This window comes from Neomonachus schauinslandi, chromosome 14 (genome assembly GCF_002201575.2).
Source record: "Neomonachus schauinslandi chromosome 14, ASM220157v2, whole genome shotgun sequence".
NCBI lineage: Eukaryota > Metazoa > Chordata > Mammalia > Carnivora > Phocidae > Neomonachus > Neomonachus schauinslandi.
The window spans coordinates 60768609-60780822 of record NC_058416.1 but is presented as its reverse complement, the minus strand read 5'-3'; the positions used below and the strand labels follow the sequence as shown (position 1 = coordinate 60780822).

Sequence of the window (12214 nt, the reverse complement as noted above, 5' to 3'; positions counted from 1 at the left end):
TGGCAATAACACTAATACCTCTCAGGGTTGCTATGAGGATCAAGTGAGTTAATATAGGAAAATGTTTTGTAAACCTTGGAGTTAAAAACACTGTAATCTATCTTTCTCTAATTGTGCCTTGCTCTCTCGGTGTTTCATTAGATAAGTTTTGCCTCTGCAGCAGGACTCTAAATCCCCTTGGCTGGATGCATGACGACATTTAATATAGGCTTCAGCACAGCAATGACTTACAATAAGAGTTTGCTGAAAATCAAACCCACAATGAGATATCACCTCATACCTGTTAGGATGACTATCATCAAAAAGAAAAGAGGTGGTAAGTGGCTCTTGACTCAGGTTGCCAGGATTCAAGCCCAACTGTGCTTCTTTCCAGTGTTGGGAACTTGGAGCTGCCAGGTAACCTTTCAGTGCATTGTGAAATGGGAATGGTAATAGGACTGAATTCCTATGGATTCTCTAAATATTAAGAAAACAACTCATGTACAGCACTCAAAAGAGTATCTGCATATAGGGCACACACCATATGACCAGCATCAAAGGCAGCCACACCATGTAGTACAGACAATTATCTTTAAGAGGAATCTCTAGTTTCACCACTTTATGAGAATGAGAATGTTCTTCAGAGCCTTCTCTGATCTGGGATATGAGGAAGAAATAGAGAATTTCTGAATCTTCTTATGTCTTGTCAGTCATTCCTTTTGCATATACAAGCACTATTCCCAGCAAAAGAAATCTCTTCACAATATTCCATTCTGCGGATCTCAAAATAGCACTAGTCCAGTATCACTGGACCACCTAGTTTGTGGCCTTATATACTTACACTTGTTGGAAAGGTTGTCTGATCATGTGTGAAGCCCCCGTCACATCTCTAATAGTAAACAGCCCCATGCATTTTGGCCTTGGGCCCATCCTGGCAGGCATTTGTGCATCTATCTCTTGGGCTGTGTAATAAAGATCCTTTTGGGAGCAGAGGTCAGTGTTTTAGGTAGCAGAGGTCTAGAAACTATTGCTAAAAGCCAGGATATTGGGCCAGGGGAAAATCTGTTTTCTCCTTTTGCTCTAGTGGCAGTCTTGGGCCAACAAGAGGGTGTGTATCATGGTCACAATTGAGTGCTTCCCAGGCTCTGGTTTCCCAGGAACCAGTGACTGACTGTCCTGGATAGAAGGACTTAACAGGGATGGGAGAAGCTGAGCTGTCACACTATCATCATTTTCATCAGTGCATTTTCATCAGTGCATAACAGAAAGAGAAGAGAAGCAATGTCAAGAACAGCCAGCTAGAAAACACATTTGAATGCACTTTTGGGGAAGGATTTTCTACAAGCAGGAGAACACTGTTATATGCAGTGTCACTAGAGCTCCAAAGAATGATGGCCAGAGCTGCCAGGACTGGTATGCTGTCTGTCTCTAACCACTAGGTGGTAGCTCAGCCCAAGACTCAGAAGAGAGAAGGCATAGACTCAGGTCCAGAAGGGGTGGAGACAGGGAGGCGGGTCTGCCAGGCTGAATAAAGGCAAGGGAGCTGTGACTGAGGCTCAAGCTGCCTTAGCACTTGGTTCAGAGGATCCTGTCCTAGGGTGATGGCATTTAGCTGGTGGATGCCAGGTGCCCAGGCTGAGCCAGCATTCCCAGTGAGGAGCCCAAGGGCTGCTGCGCAAGAGAAGAGGCGCGAGAGAGCACTGGTAAATAGCCACACTTTCTATTAAAATTGCCTCGAAAGGAATGGAAAATCATGCCTAACTTACATGTGGAAGAGAGTTAATTGGATATTTAAACAGCTTGATATGATGTTTAATATAATATAATTTGTTGATATCTTTGAGATAGAACTAGACATAAATAGCAAGTGATGACAGGTTAATAAATACTTTTTATTGATGATGAGAATGCTGACAGATATTGTAGCTCTCTCCCCAGATGTGCTCTGAGTTTGGAGGGCAAAGGCATTTTTGAATATAAATCATGGGAGAGAATTTGAGCGACAAAGGAGTGAAGTATCTTGCTCTAGTATCTGGCAAATTTAAATCCCTTGTTACTTTGTACTGTGCTTCTGTGGAATTTATGAGACTATCTGTCAATCAGACTTTGTGGAATTTCAAATGCAGAAGTCAGGGAAAATATTAAAGGAAAACAACATTCTGTGAGCTCCAATTTTAACACGTGTGCAACTTAAATTTACGCATTGAAGACAGTAACTTTTTGTATGTGGTTATGCTCAAATTAACAGATCACTGTGGCTAGTCTCAGTTACATCTAGGGGGACTGAGTCCTAGTGGATTTTAGAAGTGTGATATCAAAAACCAATGATGTACTATACCTTGGCTAATTGAATTTAAATAATTTAAAAATATTTAATATATATAAAAAAAGAAGTGTGAGGACAAATGTTGAGAAGGCACCTATCTTTCTTTCTTAAGAGAGAAAGAGGGCCTGTCAATCCTTCAGAAATCTGTGCTCACTTGAGAAAAATGCAGTGCAGTAGCGTCAGAAATGTAAAACTCAGACTGCAAGGAACTTTGTAGATTGTGAGTTCAGTATTTGAGAGCAAACTTGGGTGCTAGGACAACAAGCATAAAAAGTGAAACTGTCCTGGGCACACTGAAATGTATGGTCACTCCAGTAAGAGGTATGTGAAAGAATGGGAGCCCAAAGTAAGGAAGGCAGAGGAGGCTGGTGAAAATTCTAAGCCTGTGTGTTGGAGGGACACGATTCCAGGGATCCAGACAGACTGGGGCACACCAGCCTCATGCTAATGCTTTGAGTCCATTTAACCTCGTTCTTACGTTTGCATGCTTTTGGCATGCTGTCGTACTTCTTTGGTAGACTGTTCACCTCTCTGAATCATGAATTAAAACCTGTTTTACAGTAAATTTGTTGCCAAGAAGAAGAGCAATGAATTCCTCATTTCACCTGCTTTTCTTGGATCTCAACCTGAATGCCACAGAAGGCAACCTTTCAGGACCAAATGTCAAGAACAAGTCTTCATCATGCGAAGAGATGGGCATTGCTGTTGAGGTGTTTCTGACTCTGGGTCTCATCAGCCTCTTGGAGAACATCTTGGTCATAGGTGCCATAGTGAAGAACAAGAACTTGCACTCCCCCATGTATTTCTTTGTGTGCAGTTTAGCAGTAGCTGACATGCTAGTGAGCATGTCTAACACATGGGAGACCATCACCATATACTTAATAAATAATAAGCACCTGATGATAGCAGATGCCTCTGTACGTCACATTGACAATGTGTTTGACTCCATGATCTGCATTTCTGTGGTGGCCTCCATGTGCAGTTTGCTGGCCATTGCAGTGGATAGGTATGTCACCATCTTCTATGCTCTGCGCTACCACCACATTATGACAGTAAAGCGTTCTGGGGTGATTATCATGTGTATCTGGACCTTTTGCACAAGCTGTGGCATTGTTTTCATCATTTACTATGAATCCACTTATGTAATCATTTGCCTCATCTCCATGTTCTTCACCATGTTGTTCCTCATGGTGTCTCTGTATATACACATGTTCCTCCTGGCACGGACTCATGTCAAACAGATAACAGCTCTGCGTGGATACAGCTCTGTGCGGCAAATGACCAGCATGAAAGGTGCTGTCACCCTGACCATGCTGTTAGGCATTTTCATCGTGTGCTGGGCTCCATTCTTTCTCCATCTCATTTTGATGATTTCTTGTCCCCAGAACCTCTACTGTTCTTGCTTTATGTCTTACTTTAATATGTACCTCATACTCATCATGTGTAATTCTGTGATTGATCCTCTGATATATGCTTTCCGCAGCCAGGAGATGAGGAAGTCCTTTAAAGAGATTATTTGTTGCCATGGTTTCAGAATACCCTGTAGGTTTCCTGGCAGATATTAAACAAAAAGTTCTTCTCTCTGTGGCTCTCTTTTATCCTTGATTTACATTATGACAAAATCAGCTGGTACAGCCAAGGAGTAAGCCAGAGAGCTAGAAATCAAAACCATGCATTCTGTTTATTGTTTTTCCATCTTGAATTTGTACTGCACTTATTTTCCCCTGTGGCAGTTGTTGGGTCAGACATGCACATGCTGCTTATCCATTTTGGGAATGGTCTGTGACAATTTCTTACTGTCCTGTTTTCCTCCTACTTTTCCTCCTGTTCCCACCCATTTCTGGTGGTCCGATCTATCCTCTATCTAGTAAGTGTGTGCTCAGGGAAGATAAAACATCCTGGATGCGGGTCTCAGCATGAGGAACAGCTATAACTGAAATTATAACTGAAAAAAAAAAAGCTGTGTGATTGCTTTCTTTCCCCAGGATCAGTTTCATAATATTGCTTGATGCTCCTGCTGTAGAATTAAGTGGCCAAATTCTTTCTATTTGCAATTTCTAGTTCATTTGTTATGGGATGTCTCTACAGCTCCCTTTTCCAAAACTTTTTATTTTACAACTTATGTCCATAATTGTCCAAGGATAGAATTTCCTTAATTATACTTCTGTCAATCATGTTTTTGTCCTGCCCAGACATAAACCTTCATGCTACAAACTTTGCCTCATGTGGTGTGAAGTCTCTGTGTCTTATTCTGACTCAGTCTAGGGTTTCCAAATGAGTGTTTTGGGGTCATGTCAGGGGCTCTAGGTGCCCCCCATCCTCCATGTAGCACATGCCCATAGCCAAGCTATCTTTGACCTTTTCAGACAGAATCTGTCTTGGATTCTGAAATCCCCTCACCATATACTTTGCACATTACAATCTGACTCCAGCAGCTGGAGGTCAGGTGCCTATCTAATGCAGGGAGTCCTGTCTTCTTCAATGTAGAAGGGAGGGAGAAAATTTGAATTCAGGTCTTGACTCTGCCACCAACAGGCAATGTCACCTTCATCATCTCATTTCAGGTTCTACATCTGGGCTGATCTCACAGGATGGTCATTAGAACTGCATGAAAAAAATGTGAGAACACCTTGAAAAATGTGAAGCACCACAAAGATTTAATATTTATTTTAAAGAAATGTTGCAGGTGGGATAAATACTAGGGGAGGATGCAGAGTAGTTGGAGCTGTGGCCCAGAAACTAGGAGGCCTGCTTTGCCACAGAGCAGTTCTGTTACCTTGGCATATTGCTAACTGCTTGGTTTCAGTGTTCTTATCTGAAGTGAAGAGCTTGGTCCTTACAGCTCTCATATTCTATTCTATTATTTTTTGGTATTTGTATCTTCCTTTTTGTTTTGGGTATTCATGTCTAGACTGTTCTCAGTGAAGGAAATAGTATAAATAAAGTAAAAATAAAGACCATTAGGGTCACACATTGATGAGCTGTTGAAGTCTATGGGGGCAGAGGAACTTCCTGGGTATAGTTCACACAAATAACTCATAGACAAGATCCCCACGCTTGGCAGCTCAGAGTCCAGAAAACAAAAACCAAAACCATTTCTGGCATAAGCAGGAAAGTGCATAAAACATCCAAATCTTTGGAAAATGGCAAATAAGCAGGTTGTTGACAACTTAGGTGTGAAAGGATAGCAAGTTCTTCAAATCATTTTAGCTGAACATTCCTGGGTATATCCATGCATGTAAGTGATCTCTACATAATTATGATGGGAACCTGCAGTCCATGTTTGCATGGAACATCTCAGGAGTCTAGGTTCTGTGAAAGCTGGCCCCATGGCCCATGTGCTCATCTCTGTGGCCCTGTTGTCTTTACCATTTCTAGTACAGAGTAAGCCCTTAGTTGATGTTTGTTATTGGTGCTAAACAAATGTGTACTTAATCTGCTGCCCAATAGCAGATTGCCTGGGAGCACTCACTGAGTGCTAACTGAGGTCACTAGGACTTCCATCCTTGGGTAGGACCAAATTTCAGCTCTAGTGGTTTATATTGGCTCCACCTGGGAACCCAGTTCTAGTTAGACTAACTCTCTGCTCTGGTGCTTCATGGCTTCAAACAAGGTCTGACCTTTCTATAAAGGTCTTTAAGGAAATGCTCAAATGTCTTAATCTTCATAAATGAGACAGAAATAACCAGTGTTCAGATGTGTCTTCATTTGGAAAGAATACATGTATATAATGACATGGTAAATATCTGTAAATGAGCCAATCCCTGGACTCCCAGCACAAAGTCCTCTCCACATACCTCAGTATCATAAAAGCCATCTATAAAAAGCCCACAGCGAATATCATTCTCATTGGGAAAAAAGCTGAGAGCTTTTCCCTTAAGGTCAGTAACATGACAAGGATGCCGACTCTCACCACTATTGTTCAACATAGTACTAGAAGTCCTAGCCTCAGGAATCACACAACAAAAAGAAATAAAAGGCATTCAGATTGACAAGGAAGAAGTCAAACTCTCTCTCTTCACACGACATGATACTTTATGTTGAAAATCCAAAAGACTCCACCCCCAAATTGCTAGAACTCATACAGCAATTCAGCAACATGGCAATATACAAAATCAATGCACAAAATTCAGTTGCATTTCTGTACACTAACAATGTAATGGAAGAAAGAGAAATTAAGGAATCAATTCCATTTACAATAGCTCCAAAAACCATAAGATACCTAGGAATAAACCTAACCAAAGAGGTAAAGGATTTATACTCTAGAACCTACAGAACACTTATGAAAGAAGTTGAGGAAGACACAAAGAGATGGAAAAACATTCCATGCTTATGGATTGGAAGAATAAACATCGTTGAAATATGTATGCTCCCCAGAGCAATCTACACTTTCAATTCCATCCCTATCAAAGTACCACTGACATTTTTCACAGAGCTGGAACAAACAATCCTAAAGTTTGTATGGAACCAAAAAGACCCCAAATCACCAGGGGAATGTTGTAAAAGGAAAACAAACCTGGGGGCATCACAATGCCTGACTTCAAGCTATATTACAAAGCTGTGATCACCAAGACAGCATGGTACTGGCACAAAAACAGACATATAGATCAATGGAACAGAATAGAAAACCCAGAAATGGACCCTCAACTCTATGATCAACTAATCTTCAACAAAGCAGGAAAGAATATCCAATGGAAAAAAACAGTCTCTTCAATAAATGGTGCTGGGAGAATTGGACAGCTACATATAGAAGAATGAAACTGGACCATTCCCTTACACCATACACAAAGATAAACTCAAAATGGATGAAAGACCTCAATGTGAGACAGGATTCCATCAAAATCCTAGAGGAGAACATAGGCAGTAACCTTTTCAACCTCAGCCACAGCAACTTCTTGCAAGACAGGTCTCTAAGGCAAGGGAAACAAAAGCAAAAATGAACTTTTGGGACTTCATCAAGATAAAAAGGTTCTGCACAGCAAAGGAAACAGTCAACAAAACTAAGAGGCAACCAATGGATGGGAGAAGATATTTGCAAATGACATTTCAGATAAAGGGCTGATACCCAAAATCTATAAAGAATTCCTCAAAGTCAACACCCAAAAAACAAATAATCCAATCAAAAAATGGGCAGAAGCCATCAGGGAAATTCAAATCAAAACCACATTGAGATACCACCTTACACCATTTAGAATGGCAAAAATTAACAAGTCAGGAAACAACAAATGTTGGCAATAAATTGGAGAAAGGGGAACCCTCTTACACTGTTGGTGGGAATGCAAGTTGGTACAGCCACTTTGGAAAACAGTGTGGAGGTTCCTCAGGATGTTAAAAATAGAGCATGTAGTGAAAAGAAGGGGCACATGCACCCCAATGTTCATACCAGCAATGTCCACAATAGCCAAACTGTGGGAAGGAGCCAAGATGCCCTTCAACAGATGAATGGGTAAAGAAGATGTGATACATATATACAATGGAATATTACTCAGCCATCAGAAAAGATGAATACCTACCATTTGCATCAACATGGATGGAACTGGAGGGGATTATGTTAAGTGAAATAAGTCAAGCAGAGAAAGACAATTATATGGCTTCACTCATATGTGGAACATAAGGAATAGCTCCTTAGTCTGTTTAACTGTCAGTATAACCTATCCAACTCCCAGCTCTCTAAATTCATCACAAGTTTTAGTCCTCCAACATCTCCTATCTTGCTCTCAGTGCTTTTATGAATTCATTCCTTTTTATACTTTTTTACTGTCATTTCTTTGGATTTTTGGGAAGAAGTGGAGATAGATAATTGAATGAGAAATCTATTTGAGCTACATTTCAGGGCCAGCAGGATCCATCTTCTGTGCAAAGCAGAAAAACAGGAGGTTGTCCAGAATCCAGTGCCTGGTTCCAACTGTGGTTCTTAACAAACACGTGGCCACACCCAGGACAAGAGCCTTTGCAACATTAAGGAGTCACAGGAGTCCTACTTCCCTTGGCACCTTGATCGTGTTCTATTGTCTTTCTTCTTACCTTGACTCTTAACTAGAGAGTGCAAAGCAATTGGTCAAAGACCATAACCTGGGTCAGAGTAGATGGGCAGAGTCCCTGAGATGTCCATTCATCTGTTCAACATTTGGTGGCCCTTCAGAGTTAATGGTCAAACTTTTTTCTGCCAGCAGGTGACAGTGAACATTATCTCACATTTATGACCTATCTTCCATCTAACCTTCTGACCAGCTAGTTAAAGTGACTAGGAGAGAATTTTCCCCAAAACCTCATTGCTTAAAAACTAATAAAAAATATCTTGAATGCAAACTGCAATGTTCTATATCTTTTTGTTAATTTTTTATTGTTATGTTAATCACCATACATTACATCATTAGTTTTTGATGTAGTGTTCCATGATTCATTGTCTGTGCATAACACCCAGTGTTCCATGCAGAACGTGCCCTCCTCAATACCCATCACCAGGCTAACCCATTCTCCCACCCCCCTCCCCTCTAGAACCCTCAGTTCGTTTTTCAGAGTCCATCGTCTCTCATGGTTCGTCTCCCTCTCCGATTTCCCCCCTTCATTCTTCCCCTCTTGCTCTCTTCTTCTTCTTCTTTTTTTTTTTTTAACATATAATGTATTATTTGCTTCAGATTACAGATCTGTGATTTAACAGTCTTGCACAATTCACAGCATTCACCATAGCACATACCCTCCCCAGTGTCTATCTCCCAGCCATCACATCCCTCCCACCACAACCCCCACTCCAGTAACCCACAGTTTGTTTCCTGAGATTAAAAATTCCTCATATCTGTGAGGTCATATGATACATGTCTTTCTCTGATTGACTTATTTTGCTCAGCATAACAAACTCCAGTTCGATCCACGTCGTTGCAATAGGCAAGATCTCATTCCTTTTGATGGCTGCATAATATTCCATTGTATATATATACCACATCTTCTTTATCCATTCATCTGTCCATGGACATCTTGGCTCTTTCCACAGTTTGGCTATTGTGGACATTGCTGCTATAAACATCGGGGTGCACGTACCCTTTTGGATCCCTACATTTGTATATTTGGGGTAAATACCCAGTAGTGCAATTGCTGGATCGTATGGTAGCTCTATTCTCAACTTTTTGAGGAACCTCCATACTGTTTTCCAGACTGGCTGCACCAGCTTGCATTCCCACCAACAGTGTAGGAGGGTTCCCCTTTCTCCGCATCCCTGCCAACATCTGTCCTTTCCTGACTTGTTAATTTTAGCCATTCTGACAGGTGTGAGGGTGGTATCTCATTGAGGTTTTGATTTGGATTTCCCTGATACCGAGCAATATTGAGCACTTTTTCATGTGTCTGTTGGCCATTTGGATGTCTTCTTTGGAAAAATGTCTGTTCATGTCTTCTGCCCATTTCTTGATTGGATTCTTTGTTCTTTGGGTGTTGAGTTTGATAAGTTCTTTATAGATTTTGGATACTAGCCCTTTATTTGATATGTCATTTGCAAATATCTTCTCCCATTCTGTCGCTTGTCTTTCAGTTTTGTTGACTGTTTCTTTTGCTGTGCAAAAGCTTTTTATCTTGAAGAAGTCCCAATAGTTCATTTTTGCCCTTGCTTCCCTTGCCTTTGGCAATGTTTCTAGGAAGAAGTTGCTGCGGCTGAGGTCGAAGAGGTTGCTGCCTGTGTTCTCCTTTAGGATTTTGATGGACGCCTGTCTCACATTGCAGTCTTTCAACCATTTGGAGTCTATTTTGGTGTGTGGTGTAAGGAAATGGTCCAGTTTCATTCTTCTGCATGTGGCTGTCCAATTTTCCCAACACCAATTGTTGAAGAGACTGTCTTTTTTCCATTGGACATTCTTTCCTGCTTTGTCAAAGATGAGTTGACCATAGAGTTGAGGGTCCATTTCTGAGCTCTCTATTCTGTTCCATTGATCTATGTGTCTGTTTTAGTGCCAGTACCATACTGTCTTGATGATGACAGCTTTGTAATAGAGCTGGAAGTCCAGAATTGTGATGCCACCAGCTTTGCTCTTCTTTTTCAACATTCCCTGGCTATGTGGGGTCTTTTCTGGTTCCATACAAATCTTAGGATTATTTGTTCCATTTCTTTGCAAAAAGTGGATGGTAGTTTGATAGGGATTGCATTGAATGTGTAGATTGCTCTAGGTAGCATTGACATCTTCACAATATTTGTTCTTCCAATCCATGAGCATTGGTTTGTGTCTTCCTCAATTTCTTTCATGAGTATTTTATAGTTTTCTGAGTACAGATCTTTGCCTCTTTGGTTAGATTTATTCCCAGGTATCTTATGGTTTGGGGTGCAATTGTAAATGGGATCAACTCCTTAATTTCTCTTTCTTCTGTCTTGTTGTTGGTGTATAGGAATGCCACTGATTTCTGTGCATTGATTTTATATCCTGCCACTTTACTGAATTCCTGTATGAGTTCTAGCAGTTTTGGGGTGGAGTCTTTTGGGTTTTCCACATAAAGTATCATATCATCTGCAAACATTGAGAGTGTGACTTCTTTTTTGCCAATTTGGATGCCTTTTATTTCTTTTTGTTGTCTGATTGCTGTGGCTAGGACTTCCAATACTATATTGAATAGCAGTGGTGATAGTGGACATCCCTGCCATGTTGTTGACCTTAGGGGGAAAGCTCTCAGTTTTTCCCCATTGAGAATGATATTCGCTGTAGGTTTTTCATAGATGGCTTTTATGATATTGAGGTATGTACCCTCTATCCCTATACTCTGAAGAGTTTTGATCAAGAAAGGATGCTGTACTTTGTCAAATGCTTTTTCTGCATCTATTGAGAGATCATAAGATTCTTGTTCTTTCTTTTGTTAATGTATTGTATCACATTGATTGATTTGCGGATGTTGAACCAACCTTGCAGCCCAGGGATAAATCCCACTTGGTCGTGGTGAATAATCCTTTTAATGTACTGTTGGATCCTATTGGCTAGTATTTTGGTGAGAATTTTTGCATCCATGTTCATCAGGGTTATTGGTCTGTAATTCTCCTTTTTGATGGGGTCTTTGTCTGGTTTTGGGATCAAGGTAATGGTGGCCTCATAAAATGAGTTTGGAAGTTTTCCTTCCATTTCTATTTTTTGGAACAGTTTCAGAAGAATAGGTATTAATGCTTCTTGAAATGTTTGGTAGAATTCCCCTGGGAAGCCATCTGGCCCTGGGCTTTTGTTTGTTGGGAGATTTTTGATGACTGCTTCAATTTCCTTCATGGTTATAGGTCTGTTCAGGTTTTCAATTTCTTCCTGGTTCAGTTTTGGTAGTTGATACATCTTTAGGAATGCATCCATTTCTTCCAGGTTATCTAATTTGCTGGCATAGAGTTGCTCTTAATATGTTCTTATAATTGTTTGTATTTCTTTGGTGTTGGTTGTGATCTCTCCTCTTTCATTCATGATTTTGTTGATTTGGGTCATTTCTCTTTTCTTTTTGAAAAGCCTGGCCAAGGGTTTATCAATCTTCTTAATTCTTTCAAAGAATCAGCTCCTAGTTTCGTTGATCTGTTCTACTGTTCTTTTAGTTTCTATTTCCTTGATTTCTGCTCTGATCTTTATGATTTCTCTTCTCCTGCTGGGTTTAGGCGTTATTTGCTGTTCTTTCTCCAGCTCCTTTAGGTGTAGGGTTAGGTTGTATACTTGAGATCTTTCCTGTTTCTTGAGAAAGGTTTGTATTGCTATATACTTTCCTCTTAGGACTGCCTTTGCTGCATCCCAAAGATTTTGAACAGTTGTGTTTTCATTTTCATTGGTTTCCATGAATTTTTAAATTCTTCTTTAATTTCCTGGTTGACCCATTTATTCTTTAGTAGGATGCTCTTTAGCCTCCGTGTATTTGAGTTCTTTCTGACTTTCCTCTTGTGATTGAGTTCTAGTTTCAAAGCATTGTGGTCTG

General features: G+C 40.5%; 1 protein-coding gene across 1 annotated transcript; it reads left to right on the top strand.

The window, feature by feature from the left end:
• The first annotated feature begins 2892 nt into the window (after positions 1–2892).
• MC5R (melanocortin 5 receptor) lies at positions 2893–3870 on the top strand. Its single transcript, XM_021683025.1, has one exon. It carries the CDS (start codon positions 2893–2895, stop codon positions 3868–3870), a length of 978 nt encoding a protein of 325 aa, XP_021538700.1.
• The last annotated feature ends 8344 nt before the right edge of the window (positions 3871–12214 follow it).